At 31.2% G+C, this 20182-nt stretch overlaps 2 protein-coding genes across 3 annotated transcripts; both read left to right on the forward strand.

The window, feature by feature from the left end:
• Nucleotides 12889–16597, forward strand: LOC109352983 (wall-associated receptor kinase-like 20). The gene is made up of 3 exons (XM_019595170.1): nt 12889–13687; nt 15039–15110; nt 15450–16597. The coding sequence occupies exons 1-3, from the start codon at nt 12889–12891 to the stop codon at nt 16553–16555; spliced, it is 1977 nt and encodes a 658-aa protein (XP_019450715.1). The 3' UTR covers nt 16556–16597.
• Nucleotides 17041–19468, forward strand: LOC109352602 (uncharacterized protein At2g39795, mitochondrial-like). 2 transcript variants are annotated; one of them, XM_019594711.1, is made up of 4 exons: nt 17041–17432; nt 18602–18942; nt 19035–19213; nt 19262–19468. In XM_019594711.1, the coding sequence occupies exons 1-3, from the start codon at nt 17121–17123 to the stop codon at nt 19192–19194; spliced, it is 813 nt and encodes a 270-aa protein (XP_019450256.1). In that variant the 5' UTR covers nt 17041–17120; the 3' UTR covers nt 19195–19213; nt 19262–19468. The 2 variants fall into 2 exon arrangements, with proteins under 2 accessions (XP_019450256.1, XP_019450255.1); XM_019594710.1 differs by having other exon boundaries at nt 19035–19468.

Below are 20182 nucleotides of genomic sequence, written 5' to 3' on the forward strand. Positions count from 1 at the left end.
TGATTTTCATCAAGTAATGTTTCGAGTTCAAGTGTTGTAAATAGAAAAAACACTCGTTAAGAGAGTTAGGCTCACATACCTATGAATGTTCACAGAATTACCTCCAGTGTGATAATATAGATAGGAAACCAAAAAAATATAATATTCCTACTTCCCTATCCAACCTGAATATTCGAATATTTTTTATGGTTGCAACTTCAAAGTTTCATATATCCTTCATTTTTTATTGGCCTAATTACGTTGTTGATATCGAAAGTTAACTCATTTTTTATTTATAAATAATCCCTTTTTGTTTTAATTCTAAGAAATTATTTTAACCCATCATAATCTTTAAAGGTTCTAGTGGTATTATTTTTAAGTTGACTTTGTATTGATATCAACATCTCTCACTTAGCTTAAATGATGAAATGGATCACATCATCATCTCACTTAGCTTATATTTGTAATCTATAATATTAGTCTATGTTAGTTGTAGCTTATTTATGGAATATTTTATAATCATGCTATATTTTTATTTTATGATTGTACAAAATAAAAAGAAGTATTACATTTAGTAGCACAACCAATCTTTATAGTTAATATTTTTTGCAATGCTATATGGCTAGTGTCGTTTATACGAGCGCATTAGAATGTTGGTGTTGGGAGATCTTCATCCATGAGCAGGGGCGGATGATTTAAGGGGCAGGTGGGGGCAGCTGTCCCACTGAGTTTTTTAAAATGTTTTTTTTACCTTCTTATCTTATGAAATATATTTGTTGTCCTACAAAATATGTTACTATAAGTGTCACTTGTTGTGGTTGACCAGAAAAATAAATTATTGAATTTTTAAATTATAAAAGATGATACATAAAGTGACACCCTTTTTGGAATAAGAAATATATTCTCTTTACCTATACCTAAATGATCTCTTTATACAAAAACTCTTTGAAATTTAAATATTTCTCTAATTTGTAGCTTGATAAATAAATATTGTGTAACTTGTATGGTTATTCTAAAAATTATACGTGATGAATCAAACTCTTAACTTACAGATGATGATATTGCTTATAGTAATATGCTTGATTTGAGTGCGTAATGATTTACACTTGATAAAAAGATTATGTATGTATTCGTAATATATATTCTAAGGATGCTTATATGTCATTTAATGTTGATAGTATCTTGATAGTATATGTATTTTTTTGTCCAAATTTTTTATCTTATGAATTTTAATGAGTAACAAAAGATTAGTTTAAAATGTCAATTTGAACATTTTTTCTTGGAGTCATTAGTCATTATTCATGTTTGAAAATTTCTAAATCATTGTTAGTCATATAGTGTTTTATTAAGTTATTTGTTTTATCTTGACTATTGAGATTCAGCTACTATATAAATATATTTTTCAACAATGAAGACCTATAAACAAAATTACATAGTAAGATAACAAATGAATTTCTTGAATACAACATACGATTTATATGAAAATGAAATATTTGAATTTTTTACTCTAGTTCAGTTATGTGTGTTTTTTAAATTTTTCATTACTAAATTAGTTTTAATTGTAAATAGCAACTAAATATTATTGCTCCTCCTAAAATTTAAATCAACATCCGCCACTGTCCATGAGATATATCATTCTTTTATGGACTAAGTGAAAAAAGTATAGAAGTGAGTTTGACACATAATCTTGACCCAAAACCTTAAAACTTTAGGTCTATGGGTTCATCCACTTATATGTTTTTAACTCATTCATTTTTGCATAATATGAGATTTCTTCTTTCACACTTAAAATACCCAACAGTTGGAAATGCATCTTGTGTCATATAATTTATGTCATTCTATGTGTCATCAATTATGATTGATGAAAAAAATATATTTAAATTAAAAGTTTAATTTTTAAGTATTTTTTTAATAAATCACAATTGATGACATGGAATGACCCAAATTGTAGGATAAAAGATGTTTCCCTAATAGAATTTATAACACTTCAAAAGCACTATACACTATTGTAATAAGGCAATGCTTTCATGATATTTATTTATGTGGAATACTAACAACTACCCAATATCTTAATGCAATTTTTAATAACATGTTGTCTTACAATCTCTTTTATATTAAACCACTTGTTATCTTTAATGAAAAACTTACATTCAGAATATTAAAACAGTTATATAAAGGTAATCTTTAAATATTAAAAGTATAAGTCGTTATAATTGGCTCCAATATTGAGCTTTGAGTGTGGCAAGCTTCCTTAAGTGATGGTGGTCAATTTCACAATATAAAATTATACTAATGCAACTCCATGCATCTGACTTATGAGTAAATTTATGCCTTGAACCATAAAGATGTACGTATAGTCAGTGCATTATTCACCATTCATTTGGATTACTTTTTTTTGAAAAGTCAAATATGATTGAAAATGAATGGTAGATGATACAGTGAGAGTGTAAAAAACTCTTAAGTGTCAGTGTGTACATTTCTCTCTCATTACATATAGGAAAAATCATTACTATAATAAAATACATTTAAGTTGTAGACAAATAATATCTAAGAGAAACTTAAAATGGCATGCATTTTTACATTTCAAAATAAAAAACAAATATTTTTCTTATGAATGCACCCACAAAAATGTAGATAGTTGAAAACATCCCAAGAAAAATCAAAGCAAAACTTGACACTACAGAAGAAGAAAAATAAGGTGTTTAAGAAAAATTTTGATATGGAAAGAAAATATTCAACACCTTCAAAACAATACAAAAAACTTAATATGGGGAACTCATAAATTATCCCAAGCCCAATTTTAATGATCTAACACTACCATTTCAAAAATTAAAGATCTAACACTACTATCCCCTACCACTAAGTTACAGTCCGATAACAATATTTATAACACATTTTGATTAGTTCGGAACATCATTGGGAATACCAATGGGGACAGATGATTTTCATCCCTATTGAATCTAGCTTATGCAACTCTAAGTGACTTTTTTTTTATGTTTTCCATGTTTCTTGAGGTTAAGGCACATAAGCACTTTATAAATGGGCCATTTTCACTACTAAGTGGCCCTTCAATGGTGGTAATGTTAGGACTAATCCATGGACCATTGTCCAATTCCATGATGATGGTTGTCTCACAATAACTTCAATTGTGAAACATTAGGGTTAATATGATAGTTATTTGTTACCTCCTCGGCAAGTAAAAGTAACACATGTCATAATTTTAGTGACTTAAATAAATAATTTATATTTTTATATTAGGGAATATTTTATTTTCTTTATACTTTTATATCTTAAACGACTATAAATATTTATGTTATTAGAAAATAAAATTTACAAAACTCTAGTTCAATCGTTAGCCCAAAACTTGTGATATATTTTTAATTGGTACAAATTATAAGAATGAATTTTACTCCAATATATAACATTAATTTTTCTCCTCCATTTCATTATTGAGAGTTAATGTAATTACATATTTCAATTTTCAACCATCATCTCCAACAATAGAAAAATTAAACCATTTTAGACCATTAAGAAAATTTTGAATAAGAAAGAAAGAAAATGACTTGGTGATTAAATGAATGATGACACACATTTAAAACCCACGATTTTCCTCATGATGTAAACAATGACTTCAAATACGATTGAGACAGTGAAGTAGGTATTTGAATGAAGCAAGCATAAATATTCATGTCAAACATCTCTTGTCTAAATAGTTAATTATTTATTTCCTATTCTAGTTTGGTGGGAAAACGAAATGTGTATTATTATAATATTTATTTATTTTTAATAATGATGTTATTATAACCACGTTTGAAAAAGGTGACCAAATAAAGAATAAGTAAGAATAGATAAAATCATGAGTGAGATTATCAAAACAAGATGAAACAAGTGAAAAGTAGTGGCCAATGATTTTGTTAGAATAACTAACATAATTAAAACACTATAGTTTTAACTAAAACATTAAGATAATAATTTTATGACTTTTTTCCACTTGTAAACTTTTAAGAAAGAGATTGTCGATAATATTGAGAAAACCAAAATCAATATCATGGGTAGCAAACTCACATCACTTTATATGAATGTGGATAGCCACATTAGTACTAACTAATATGATTTAATATGTATACACTGACAGTGTAAATGTTTTTTATACTATCAGTAAATCTCCACCATTTATATGTTAATTAGTATTGACTTTCAAACAAAAATATTACAAATCAATGAGTGATGATATATCGACAGTGTAAAATAGTGCATGGATTTTAAACTCAACTAATATTCCCTAATATAAGAATAAGAAGCTTATATGCCCTAATAATTTTACAATGCAATTAAGTCCTTCAAATGGAGTAATAAATAATGTTAAATTGAAGGACTTCATAATTATTTAAATCCCTCATCTGAACATTGTTTATTATCTTAGAAGAACTTCACTAAAAACACAAAACTTTGGACACCGTAAGTCATAATATTATTATCACTAAATTACTATTTGCTCTTGAATTCTTTAGTAAGCAACAAAACTTACTTGGACTTTGTTTGCCAAGATGTTAACTCACAAGGAACAATTTGTAGACTAAAAGTGGTCTTCAAGAAAAAGTTACACTATTTTTTTGTAAGTTTTATCATTTCTCTAAATAGATTCAAGTAGTTTTGATACTCCACAAAAGTATTCCCTTTTTTGGGTAAGGAATTAATCATTTTTTTGGGTTCATTGTTACCCTTACCAATAAGCATAGTTATAAAAACCGTATCGTACCGGCCGGTTCAACCGGAAAACCGGTGAACCGGGCCCCTAACCGGTACGGTACAGGTGTTGAACCGGTCAAGTATCAAAACCGGTCAAAAACTGGTCAAAACCGGTGAACCGACCGGTATTTTACTAAACCGGCCGGTTTATACACATATTTTTTTTTTTTTTTCAAAAAAACTTCAAAACTTAAAAATCCATTACAAGGTGACCCACCTTTCCAACCCTTCAAGGCACATACTTCCAAGATATACTTAGATTACACATTTTGATTCCTAACGTGACATTTGTGTAACCTTTGAGTACTGTCTGAAGATAGGATTTGGTAGAAAACTATAATATTCATATGAGACAACTTTGACTCCTTGATGTTAAATGTTAAAACTCCAAATTTATTTGTTTTGTAGAGTGAGTTGTGAACTTATGTCATTTATTTATATTTTGCGGTTGTTAAGTGATATTTTTGAAATAATGTATATTTTTTAATTTAGACTTTGAATTTGTTAATGACTTAAAGTTGTTTATTTATGTGAATTTTGAGTAGATTATAAATTTGAGTATTTACTATTTGGAATTTTTTGTTATAGGTTTATATATATATATAAATATAAGTAGGTATGTCCGGTTCAATCGGCATGCGGTTTAATTACTGAACCACTGTACCACTATACCAGTACCCTGACCGGTTTGATAACCAGTACGGTTTTAACAACACTGCCAATAAGTGACGCTCCTAAGAATGAACCATTGACCTTTTGATTATCCTAAAAATCTAACAGAGCATTAAACAATTAGATCAACACCTTGTTGATAGATTCATGCACTATTTTATAAGTTTTATATTTCTCTAAATAGATTCACCTAGTTTAAAAGTCTACAATAATTTCTTATACTTCTAAGATTTTACTAATTCGTCTACTAACATATGGCTATACTCGTCTACAAATTATTTTATTTTAGTGCTACGTGTTTATAGACTTATATTATATCATTTTTTTTAATTAATGGATACTTAATTGAAAAAGTTAAATTATAGAAACCCATTTATGAATATTAAGAAATGGACAAACTTTATTAAAAAAATTTAAATATTAACAGCGTATGTAGTAAACAGAATATAAGAGAAGCAAAATTAGTTTAATCCACAGGCTTTTAGATTTTACTATGTTACTATTTCTTTGGTTATTTTCTTAAGATTCTTCATGCGATCTTTATTTTTTTTAAAGAGTTAGGTTAGTGTTTAAAAGATATATGAGTGTTAAATTATAGAAAGTTTTTATCAACATTTTAGACATAGACATATTTAAGATAATTCTGAATTGAAAGTTTTTTTGTCATCAACTACTTTCATGAACATTATGGTTTCTTAAATTTTTTGAATGAATTATCATGTGACAGCTATATTTTTAGGATAAATGAAGAGTTTACTCCTTTTTTTAATGATATTGACTAAACGAAATTGAATCTTAATTTATATACTTATATCAAAACCAAATCCCCTTAGAAAATAATAAAATGCACACGTTACTTGTTTCATACTCTACGTGTTAGTGGTACTGTGATAGAATCATAGAATATAAGACACCAAACTCTAATAAATTTTCGAGAGCAAGATAAAATAAATAATGAAAAGATATAAATACCCCATGATTTTTAGTATGAGTGTACTTTCTAATCACGATCAATGTAAAATTGTATACAAATTTAGTACATCATTTATTTGTATTACTTTTTTGAATAGTCGATAATGATTAAACGTGAATGATATAATGATAATGTATAAAACTCGTACATTTTGAAAAAAACATTTTTTTCTTCCAAATACGTTCTTGTGGTACATATTGATGCCATTAATTAGTTGTGGGCAATATGCAAAACATTATTAATACTATAAGTTTCTATGTCAAACATCATAGATATATATATATAAGTGGCCGCCAATGAACAATTCAACCACCTCACTATAAAACAACATCTAAACAAACATAATATTATAATAATAAGCTAAACAAAAAGATGAAGAAATTAGTGACAAGATACTAGTTTTTGGAATGGAATTAAGAATAATATTAAAACGTGAAAAAATGTACCATGTAAAAGTTTTATACACTATCAATCCATTATTTATCATTTTCATTTACTTTCAATCATCATTGAATCTTCGGAAAAAGTAATACTAAAGAACAGTGAATAATATATCGGGTAAGTATAATCCAATCTTGCAAAAGAAAGTTGAAAGTTCAAACCCCATCAAACAAAACCAGAAAAATAATAGTAAAAACATTAGATAAACACAAAATGATTCTATCTAAGATTTTGTTCTAGTTGTGTGTGCCATCAAAGATAGGTGTTGGTTTGCACATAGCTTTCAAGGTTATCCTATGAGCTTGATTTGGAAATTTTATGGCTTATCTTGAACAGCTGTAATCTGATTTAAACTATTACTCAAAAGTCATAATCTATTCCTACCCCTTTTTATACCAAATAAATTGTTCTTTTTTTCATCTCACACTCAATCCAATTCTTACACAACAAACAACAATAACATTTCCCTTACTCTGTTTTCCTCTGTTTATTTCCTCTGTTTTCCTCTGTTTATTTCCTCTGTTTTCATTCAACCAAATACATTAAAAATGGAGGGTATTATTCCTTTTGTTTACAAGGCTATAATGCAATACAAGAATGGAAAAGAAGGGCCTATAGGGTCATGGATTTGTGACTCTCCTTCATACTCATACATGAGACTTCCCGGTGACTCGGGCCGGTTTCAAACCTCTGCTTCATTCTCTGTTTCTTCACCATCTTTCAGCCCTGCTTCCTCAACTCAAGTCCTTGTTTCTTCTAGTGTTAAGTCTCCACATCATTGCTTTTCACATAGTCAAGTTGCAACATGAAAACCAAAAAACTACTATACCAAACCATTGGTATGTGCCTGAAAGAATCTGAAGGTTCATACTATAACATGTTTTGGTAATTCTAAGTGTTCAAAGTTTGTGCTTTCAAATCTTGGGAATGTTGGTTCTTGGTTTTAACTTTGGAATTGTGAGTGTGTGAAAACCAAAGGGTTCCATGCACTTGGTTAGTGGTATTGTGTAAATTGTTAATACATGTTTGTTTCTTTTAAGAATATTGTTTGTGTTTTATGACCAAAGGGTCTATGTAAGTAACTATAAGGTTTTAGACAAATCAATAAGGAAAGTGTATGTTTTTCTTGGCTTAATTAAAGGGCCATGGAAACTATTGGTTTGTAGAATATAATAACTAATTTGTAATTGATTGATTGGTGTTGTTTATGTTCTCATTTCAGCTTTCTTTTCTTCTAATATATTTTGACATTCAAAGATTAAGTTAAGAAAATTTGGGGGTTTAACATTTTTTTATTTAACTAATATTTATTTGTGGAAATTTTATAGCATAGCTAGGAGATAGTTGAGTTCATTAAGCATAATTTAAATCTTTATATATTTGATTCCTATTTTGTGTATAGAAAAAAGCTTCATTGGAAGATCATTTTAGTGATCTCTTTGTAAGACCTCAGTTATATCATGTGACCTCCTCACCTCCCGGGCCAATACATATATTGAGCGTGTCACCGTAACATCTTAGTTGTGTCATGTGAATAATGACTATTTAACCCTGAGGTCATGTGTTCGAGTCGCGTGAGGCTCACCTTTATGGGGAATAAAACACTGCAGGAAGTATTTAAGTTTGGGGGTGACACACTTAGTTATGTATGGGTCTGAGAGGTCGTATGACACAACTAAGGTGTTACGGTGACACACTCAATATATGTATGGACCTGGGAGATCGCATGACATAACTGAGGTCTTACGCTCTTCATTTTAAAAGGGATTAATTTCTGGTTGTTTGTAAAGGATACTTGAGACTAATTATAAGTTGACACATTATTGTTAGAGACTAAAATAAAAAACATCAAACTAATGTTAAGAGTAAAATTATAAAAATAATTTGAGAGAATAAAATAAAAAATATATATTTTTAAGGAGTGCAAAGAACCTTATTTTATTTGCAAGAGTAAAAAGAAGATCAAATTAGTGGAAGAATAAATTTAGCATTCTGATAATTGTTTAGTTTTTAGGCCATTAGTGGAGAAGGTTCAAAACTTTTGGTCATTATCATCAATCAATATGTTAAGAATTGTTTTAACTAGTACAATATGTAAATCACCAACTCTGAAATAAATTATTTCTTTAACAAAAAAGGTGAGGAGATATTGAAAAAAACTATTTTTTTACAGTTTTGAATAAGTGATGAGGCCAACGTTATAAAATTAGGGAGCACATCTTTCTGTCTCATATATTATGTCACTTCATGTATCATGAGTTATGATTGGTTAAAAAAATATATTTAAGTTAAAAATTAAATAATTAAGTATTTTTTTGACCAATCACGACTCATGTCCATAGGGTGATACAATATTATGGATAGAGGATATGATCCCATAAAATTAATGGAGAGTTGAAGTAATTCAAAAACAATATATCCAATGTGGATCCTTGAACATAGTTTATTGTCCAATTCATATTTCATATCATGTTAATAATAATAATGAAACAAAAAAATAATAATGATTCAATTTTTTTAATTGATATCACATATTTTTATAAACACAAGACTAACATATGAGACAAAATCCAATATAACATATATTTGTTAGCTCCTCCATGACTCTAGCTCTAGTAACCATAGGATGACACAATAGTGTGAGATATTTTTGTATCATATGCTTAAGACTATAACCTTTCACCTTTCTTTCTAAAAAAATACAGTTCTCTTTGGAGGTCGGTGGGGAAATTATTTAAATAATATTTTTTAAAGAATCCAAAAATAGTCGGTCGGAACATAATTTCCCTGTATTTTTGAAATTTTAGTTGAGAAGTTGGGTTGTGTCTTCAAATTATTCGATTTCCCTAGAACTTATAACTAAGATGTAGAATAAATTAACAAACTTATTCTTGGAGTAAATGGATCACCACTTATTTAATACTTCTTTCACTTTTGAATAGAAAATGTAATAGCAAATAATAATTATTTTTCGCCTCATAACAAGATAGTGTTAACATTGTTACTGTTATTGTCTTTTGTTTTCAAAACAAATTTGTAAAATAGTTTTTGGGAACTATTCTCAAAACATAGAACATAAAAAAAATGTTGTTTGATAACTTTGTTTTGAAAACAATTATAAACTATCTATGCCCTATGGTGTCCATAACCACAAACTCCAAATTTTACTAATCCAACTCCATAAGGCGAAGCGGTGGAGTGCTGCACCCTAGATGGCGAGAGTCCAGTAGCCGAAAGCATCACTAGCTTACGCTCTGACCCGAGTAGCATGGGGCACGTGGAATCCCGTGTGAATCAGCAAGGACCACCTTGCAAGGCTAAATACTCCTGGGTGACCAATAGTGAAGTAGTACCGTGAGGGAAGGGTGAAAAGAACCCCCATCGGGGAGTGAAATAGAACATGAAACCGTAAGCTCCCAAGCAGTGGGAGGAGCCCAGCCCGGAGCTCTGACCGCGTGCCTGATCCTCCTACTCTTAAATAAGAAAAATGATATATTCTTCTACTAAATATTCCTAATAATCTTCCTATCATAAGATTTTACTTGAAGAATATATTTTAAAAGTGACAATAATCACTTTCTTATAAGTAGAAAGATTTAGTTGAAGAATATAAATTTACTCTTTAAAAACAATGCTCGTTCATTCTCATGTACATATCTGATGTCTTACAAATTGTGTCACTGCATGTACCATCAACTATGAATGGTCAAAAAAATAGTTAATTATTAATTTTTTAACTTCAATATTTTTTTCGACCAATCATAAACTATTGGTACATGCAGTAACACAACTTATAGAACAATTAATTTGAAAGTGTTAGGTTTTTCTGAGAAATATACCTAGAAGTTTGCATTGAGGTGGGATGCTAAATCTTCAAAGAACGTTGTCCTTTGAACTTTGGATCTTGTAAATTCCCACTTCTCAAACATACATGTCGACACATTCTTTGACAAACTATAATCATGTAACTAGACAAGCTTTTAATAAAATCACTAACAAGTTTGACAAGCTTTTTAAATCGTTTCTAAAAGTAACTAAGTATGTTCAAAGTAATTTTTAAATTAGTTTTAGAAGTCACCAATGTTGAAAGTTTATTTAACATAAAATGCTTACAAGTTTGTCACCGCCTCAAGTTTTAAAATCAATTTTATCCAACCAATGTTAAAATCCATTTTCTAGTTAACGTGTGTGAGTTGAATTGGTTGAGTATGGATCAATGGGGAAGGGTTGCTAGCTAGAGCTTAATGTTGGTATAAGATCGGATTATAGGGTCGGATTTGAGTTCAAAAGTTAGATTCAAATAATATTTAGTTTAGGTAGGGCATAATAATGACATGATCTATTCATCTGTCATATGGTCATTCATTCGTCATATTTCTATATGTCTCTATTCAATTGTGTACAGAGTAATGACATCTATTTAGTTAAAAATATCATTGATTCTTTATTTTTTCATTATATATATATATATATATATGTGTGATTAATAATATATATAACATATATAATTTCATATGTCAAATTACATATCCATAATAATAATAAGTAATATTGAGAAAACTTCATCTAAAAGAGATATGTATTATATTTAATTGGATCTATGGTTAGAGTCGAGTTTAAAGGTTGACTCGATCGACATTTGTGGTCAGGTTAGCTTTGGTTTAGGTTTAAAAAATGACTCATGCTCACCCCTAGGTACTTAGACAAAGAATGTTAAGGGAAATTTAGGTGAAAAGTAATTAGAAAAATAGGGTGGGTAAAGTTTTTTTTTGGTACATCAGAAATAGAACAAAGCAACTAAGGAACAAGGAAGAGATCCATGTCTAAGATCTGAGATGCCTCAGTAGGCACAAAATCCCAAACATATAAGCAATCAAGAGTTGAAGGCCTAATCCTAGACATAAAATCTACAAGCTTGTTACCCCCTCAAGAAAATGATGAAAGAGTACAACCCAATCCTTCGCAAGCAGTATGCGAATGTTCTTGACAAATTGAGCAAGAGGATAAGTGCGAACGTGCAAATCCATAGTGAATATATGAATTGCTTTAAGATAGTCACTTTCCAAGATAATAGAATGTTGATCCATTTGCCAAGCTAATCTTAAGCCATAATTTATAGATTTGACTTCAGCAATAATGAGAATCCCAAATCCAAAATTGGCTACAAACCTTGAAATTCAATAACCATCATGATTATGGATGACTCAACCACCATAACCGAAGCTATCGTCCAATCTAAAGCTACCATCCACATTTAGTTTCAAGAAACTAAGCTCTAGTTTAACCCAATAAGTACTAGGAAGTGAAACAATAGTAGAGTGAATGTCAATGATAAACCAATCACTTAAGTTTTGATGAACGCTTTTAACCACATAATTCATGTCCCACGAGTTACCTCCAAAGTTTGATATAAGGTATAAATAAAATTACCCAAATTAAAAACCCAATTAACAAAGCAACGAGGTTGGAGACCATAACAAAGTGATATGAATTAATACTTGTTTGGGTTTTCGTGAGCATAACTAGCCATGCCAAGAAGGAAACATGCATATCTTTCTTAGAAAAGTGAAAGATAAACTTTGATAATACCTATATCAGATACGTGCAATATTTCCTAGATCTTTATACGTACACATTCCATTAATCTATTGCCTCATTTTCATCATATTATAGTCTTATTCTTCTTATAAATTACCATATACTATATAATTCTCATAAAAATGCACAAACTTATAGAATAGCACGGCAAATTTCACATTCCCCTACATGCATATATCTAGTTGCACACCACTCCCATGCTTAATTTCTTGATTTTGTAATAAATTTTCCATTCTGATTCAAGTGATACATGCTTGATTTCCCTTAAGCAAGAATTCGGGTTCGAGTTTTGTGGATGGAAAAAATGCCCGCTTGGAGAGTTAGCTCCACATACCTGTGGATATTCCCGACTCGGACAGGATTACCTCCAGTGCGAGAATACCGGTGAGAAACAAAAAAAAGACTATTAACATAAAATAAAATATATAACATAGTAACACTACATATATAGTAGCAATTGCTTACTTCTTAGTGTAATGGAGAAACATAAGATTACAACGTTAGTATTCACAATTGTTGTACTATTGCTATCATGCGCCATGGCCGCACCGCGGTGTGGGAATTGTGGTCCAAACCCGGTTCCATATCCATTAAGTATTGGACCAGGATGTGGAGACCCATGGTACAAGATCCGATGCACCACGGGTATGCTATGGTTTGATGCACTTGCTGGATCGTCGTACATGATACGGTCCATTGATTTGATTACACGTAGGATCATAATCCGGCCCGCTATACTTGATAGAGGCGTGTGCGTGTCTACGGACTTCCGCAGCGAAGGCTTGCACCTGAATGAGACCCTTCCTTTTAGCATAGCTGCCGGCAACACCATCTTTGAGTTCAACTGTACACTGAACGCGCCACACGCGCCGCCTCTGATGAACTGCACAATTAATAGCTTATGCCACAACTACATCTCGGATAACCCCGGCGTTGGCGCGTGCGGGCGCGTGAGCACGTGCTGCGAGTACAAGACTGGCGGGGTGCGGAAAGAGTATGTGATTGGGGTTCATGGTGGAGGTTGTGCTGCTTATCAGAGTTTTGTGGATTTCAATGGTACGGTGGCGCCGCCGGGGAAACGGTGGCCGGAGCCAGGGATAGCGATAGAGTGGGTGGTACCAATGGAACCGATTTGTAAGGGACCAATGGATTGCAAGGAAGTTGTGAACTCACAATGTGTGGTGGGTCCTACAAGTGGTGGAGTGAAAAGGTGCTTATGCAATGCTACATTCAAATGGGACCCTACAAATGGATTGTGTCAACCTTTAACTCAAAGTAAGTTCAAAGTGTTTCAAACTTGAGAATTAATCTTCAACATATACCAACTTTTTATTTGTGGACATCTATATATAGTTATTAAACTCGGTTTGGATAGATCGGTCTAACCTATTTGACTAGAGACCGAGTGCTTTCCTCTTTCTGTTATTTGGATAATTGAATTGTTAATTTGGTTGGTTCATTTAATTTTAAAATACCTCAAAATGACAATCGCAAAAAAAAAAACGTAGTTCTTTAACCTATGTCTATTATTTGTGTGTTTTTGTTGTGATTAAAACGTAAGAATTATATTGTATGATCATATTTTTAATTTACTTGTAACATTTTGTTGTGGTAAATCTCGTATGTTGATTGTTTGATCATATATTTGTACAATAATAAATTTTTATATTTGGAATAAAAAATTATTAAACAGTGTTATATTATAAATTTGATATATTTTTTGATATGAACCGAGTCAAATGATCTAACTTACTACCCAATATCTTAATAGACTGAATCAACATCCCATGTTTAATAACCATATAGAACTAAAGAAGTTACTTGATCTTAGGAGAACATGATATTAACATAAAGTTATGAAATTAAGGTTTGATACTTTTAGAAGAACTTTTTTAGGCTAAAAAAGCCTTATGAAAATAACTTTCAATCTTCTTATAATTTTTTCAATAAACTTATGAGATAAATTAAAAAAAAGTTTGTTTTAGATTATTTAAAAAATTATTCAATAAGCACTCAAGTAACCTTTACTATTAATATATGTTCACATTACTTTTCATAAAATTGAAATATTCATGTTATTGTAATAAAGTTAATGGTACAAATAAGTAAACTTTAATGGCTGCAAAAGTGCTTATAAAAAATTGATTATGTTAAATATGTTTGTATTTTAATTTTTATACATTAAAATAACATTTCTTTTTACAAAAAAAATGAGGTTTGTTTTGACAAAAAAAAAGCTTTAAGATTATAGAAGTATTATTATCATTTTTTTTTTCATTGTGAAGATTATTGCAATGGTTAAATATTTCCTTTGAAGTAACAACACCAATATCAAACTTGTTTATAAGTACAGAAGGGTATTAGGGTATTGGTTTAAGTGGTACATGCTTCATTTCTATTAAATAAGATTTCGGATTCGAGTTTCATAGATCGAAAAAATACTTGTTGGGAGACCACATACCTATGGATGTTGTCGGCTTGAATATAATTGTCTCTAATGTGAGAATATTTGTGGGAAATTCGCCTTATTTCCTTCAAATCCACAATTGCTCATAGCCTAGAAAAATGTAAACTATTTGCCTCTCATGAATCATTTCTTGTTTTCTTTTCTTTTGAGCATATGCAGATACAAAGTGCTCAGGACATAAAAAAGACAAACACTGCAAAGTTAAGAAAAAGAAGAAAATGCTCATGGCAGGTATGCACTAATAAATCAATCATATAGTTCACTATTAAACACTCGACTTCTTTGACCTCACGAATAAATAGTCACTTTACCCACGAGTTGCTACCATTAAACTACTGTCACGGGTTTGAGTTGCGGAAGGCTCCCCTTTATGAGAAATAAAATACTGCAGGAGTATTTAAGCTTGTGGGTGATATGCTATATTCATAGGTATGAAAGGACACATTTCAGGATGTTAACTAAGTTTCAAAACACAATATTTTTCTTTGGCAAAATGCAATTTTCCTCCTAGTAATTGGCCACTATTTAATAATTTATATGCTCCCTTTTCATAAACTTTGTTGTTTTCAGCAGTGGCTGCTTCTTTGGGAGTTATAGTCTCAATTGGAATAATAGTTGGAGTACTTTTCTATAAGAAGCATAATGATCAATTGAAGAAGCAAACACAAAATACCAAAATGAAGAAAAAGATGAAAGAAGTTTCAAATACCAAAGCTAATGCTTTATCATCAAGGATCTTCACCAGCAAGGAAATAAAGAAAGCAACCAACAATTTCTCTCAAGAAAATCTCCTTGGATCAGGTGCATTTGGTGAAGTATTCAAAGGTACTTTTGATGATGGAGCAATCATCGCGATCAAGCGCGCCAAGCTCGGAAACACGAAAGGCATTGATCAAATACAAAACGAGGTTCGAATACTATGCCAAGTAAACCATAGGAGCCTAGTGAGACTCCTTGGTTGTTGTTTGGAACTTGAACACCCTTTGCTAATTTATGAGTATGTTGCCAATGGGACACTTTTCGAGTACCTTCATCGGATACCTTCGGACACAAGGCAACCCCTGAAATGGCATAATAGACTCAAAATTGCACACCAAACAGCTGAAGGGCTTTCATATCTTCACTCTGCTGCCGTGCCTCCAATTTACCACCGCGACGTGAAATCGAGCAATATTCTTCTCGATGAAAAGCTTGACGCAAAAGTTTCGGACTTTGGCCTATCTAGACTTGTAGAATTAGCTGAAGAGAACAAGAGCCATATCCTAACTAGTGCACAAGGAACACTTGGCTATCTCGACCCTGAGTACTATAGGAACTTTCAATTAACCGATAAGAGCGATGTTTACAGCTTCGGAGTCGTGCTAATGGAACTACTCACAGCACAAAAAGCTATTGATTTCAATAGAGAACAAGAGAATGTTAACTTAGCAGTGTATGGTAAGAAGAAAATGATTGAAGACAAGTTATTGGATTTGATTGATCCATTGCTTAAAGAAGGAGTTAACAATTTAGAATTGGATACAATGAAATCATTGGGTTATCTTGCAGCTGCATGCTTAGATGAACAAAGGCAAAAAAGGCCTTCAATGAAAGAAGTTTCAAATGAGATTGAGTACCTAATTAACATTGTTAAAGGTGGAGAAGGTTCATCTAAAGTGAGTTTTTCTATAAAGTGAGGATATATTTATTTGTAGATTTTGTAGTATGATCATAATGTACTTTAGGTTAAGTCTATGATATATAAACTTCACTCTTGCAAACTTTATAATTAAGTTCATCATTTCTTGGTATATTAAAACATCATGAATACAAAATAAGGAAAATTAAGTTCATCATTTCTTGGTATATTAAAACATCATTTTCTTTTCCTATTTTGTCTTCCTTAATTAATATCTTTAGGATACTTGTTAATGTTCCCTTAAAGAATATAAAGAATATTTAATTTTAAAGAATTTACCAAAATAAAATATATAAAACTTAAATATTTGATAGAAAAAAGGTAAAAAATGTATATCAACAAATATAAAGTACATGTCATCACACTAGTATTGATAATGCATAAACTTTACCATTTTTTTTTATCTCAACTCATTAATAATTCAATAATTTTCTTAAGGTTATAATTCAATAGTATATAATAAAATTATTGAATTATAGTACATAAAACCCTAAAGTCTAAAACCCTAGTGTTAAACCCTTCACACCTTTTCCTTTGTTCTTCAAAATCCCACCACCATCTCAATGGCCATCTCCGCCGTTCTCCGCCGCGCTTCCTCATCCGTGCTACCACTCGCATCTCGCCGCGCCACCTCATTCGCGTTACCGTTAACATCACGCAGTACCCTCACATCATCATCATCATCTTCTTCTTCTTCCAGAACCTTCCACAGCTTTCTCACCAATCGCTTTAGAAATGTTGAAATCTCTCACATGAAGATAACAACAGTAGCGTGTAAAAGCTTTGCAACGAAGACCAGTGCAGATGATAATCTCACCCAAGTCCTTGATTCTGAGATCAATTGTGCCCTTGAAGATGATAATGCTCAGCGTCAAGTAATTTTTCTTTAAACCTATTTTTTAGTCTTTAATTTCTCTGTGTTTATTTAAAGTTTGTATCTTTAGGTTCAACTTTGCATTTTCCATATGAAAGTTTTATCTTTTAAGAAATTATCATTTTAGTCCTTGAGATTGTGAAATCATTGAAATTTGAAAGTATAATCTGTTGGTTAATTAGTTTCTTATTATTATAATTGATGGTTGCAAATGTGCAATTTTAGGGATTAGTATGATTGGGATTTATAATTTCAAGTACTAGAAATGATAATTTTGCTATTTCTTGGTTAGTGAGAGTATTAATAGAAAATGGGTATGCAAGTAATTTTAATTTGCCCTATTGATTGAGCAAAATGCTGTCAGAATGACTCGTGGGGGCGTGGTTTGGTTGTTGGTGGTGGTGAATTTTGCCTACGTTCCTCACGAGTTGTGGAAATCACGAAAGTACTTGTTTGCTGTTTCTGGTTTCCGTTGATGTGATTTGATGTTCTCCGTGTTTTCTTGATAGTTGATATGAATGAAGTGAAATAGTTTAGAGTGTAATTAGGTTATGGGTTTTATCTGTTTCATGTTTCCATCTATGGTTAACGGGGCATGTTGTTCCCTTTTCCACAAAATTGGGTTGGTTGCGTTGCAGTTTCTATCTTACATGCTTGGCCGCCCGGATATGGGTACTGTGCCAGTACCCCATACTGATATGGAATATGACATTTTCCGTAAATCTAAGGTACATATATGTTATAAATTTTAAAAACACAAATTTATTCATGACATTTGACATAAAATGAGCTGAAATTGTTAAACATGGCAATAAAACGTCTCACAATAAGAAATTACAATGTTGAAATTGTTCATCATTATGACAAGATTCGAGCATGTCTATAAATAAATAAATCGGTACGTACCTACCACCAATTTTTTGGATTCAACCTTCGATCTATAATTTACCTCTTTGCTGATTAATTTGCCTGATGCTGACATCTTATCCTAATGTAAAAAATATAAGATGGAATTTTCCTGTTTAAGATATATATCCGATGTGGTTATAGTCGGGGTATAATTGTATGGGTAATGTAATTGGTTGTGTTTGTTCAATAAAAAAGCTTATAGTATTCAGTCATGTTGGATCATCAGTTGAGTTGATTGTATCTCATCGATAACTTCTACAGATTGAAATCCCAGATGATTTTCCTTTCGAGATTGAGGACAACCCTGGTGAAAGAACCATACAACTTAATAGACAATATCAGGATGAAACTATCAAAGTTCAAGTTGACATCCCTAATGTAGGGCCTGAGGAAAACGAAGGTGATGATGATGATCATGATGGCGAGAAGCATGGTTATGAAGCTAGCATTCCTTTGGTTGTGAGTGTTTTCAAAGGAAAAAGTGGGGTGTCTCTGGAATTTGGTGTGACTGCTTTCCCTGATGAGATTTCCATCGATAGCTTGTCAGTAAAGCAGCCTGAGGAATCCGAAGAACAGCTTGCATATGAGGGACCCGAGTTTAAGTAAGCATTCCATTAATATATTGTACTATCTAATTTTATCATATAATACCCCTTTTCCATTTTCTGACTATTTCTGTTCCATTTTTTTACAGTGATTTGGATGAAAATCTGCAAAAGGCTTTTCACAAGTATCTTGAAATCCGAGGGATCAAACCCAGCACAACGAACTTCTTGCAGGAATACATGTTCAGCAAAGACAACAAGGAATACTTGGAGTGGCTGAAGAACTTGAAGAACTTCGTCGAGAAATGATTTTAAAAATCTAAAATCTAGATACTTTTTTATACTGGGGAGATTATGAATTTGGACAAAACCCTTGTTTTTGCTATACAAGCATGTTCCTGCCTGTGTTATATTATATCATATGAGGATTGTTAGAATAAACTAATAGTTTTAAGAAAAGTGAGTTGGTGAAAGCACTATTCACCCTTCAATCAGTATTGAAACTTGAAGAGAAGACTTGTGTTAGTCCTGAATTTCTGAGATTGACATTTATGGAAATACAATGTTATCATTTTTTATGTCATCAAAGATTTAATAATTACTTTGTGAACTAGTTATTCATTTCTTTCTCATCAACTTGCTCATTCCAACAAGAACCATCCTTCTATAACATACAATATTGGTAGTGTTTGGTTCCTGTTGTTCAGAAAGTCTTTCTGTATAGAAAATGGTATCTGTTGTTAAGTTATAAGTATCATTCACAATTTGGGCAATGCCCATGGGGCCTGCCCGAACATTTTGGGCAGGCAGGACATGAAAAATGTGTTCATCCGTCCTAAAATGTCTGTCCAATATGCCATTTTTGTCCAAGGGCGGGCAGGGCATTGAATACTACAATAAGAAATTTGATGAGCCAAGTATATTAAGAGTAATTCATGTTTTTACCACTTGAGTACAGTGTATCAATTTTCCAAAATATAATATTTTACCCATTAAATACATGTTCGGTTTATACAAAACAATTTGTTATGTTTTGTGTTTTGAATCCTATTGTACACTGGACATCTATGTTTTGAATCTTATTGTCACATTGTGCATCTATATTTAAAAATGGGTATGTCTATGCTCATCCTAATTTTGGTGGGCGTTATGTGAACATGGGCAAGGCGGCCTTAATTGCCAACACTAGTTACAAGTATCTCATTCATTTTTTGTAAGTAGTTCTATCTTGACATCTATCATTTTGAATATGTGATTTTCATATCCAAAATCTTTGTTTAGGATAATTCATATCACT

Source organism: Lupinus angustifolius, chromosome LG07 (genome assembly GCF_001865875.1).
Source record: "Lupinus angustifolius cultivar Tanjil chromosome LG07, LupAngTanjil_v1.0, whole genome shotgun sequence".
In the NCBI taxonomy this organism is placed as follows: Eukaryota; Viridiplantae; Streptophyta; class Magnoliopsida; order Fabales; family Fabaceae; genus Lupinus; species Lupinus angustifolius.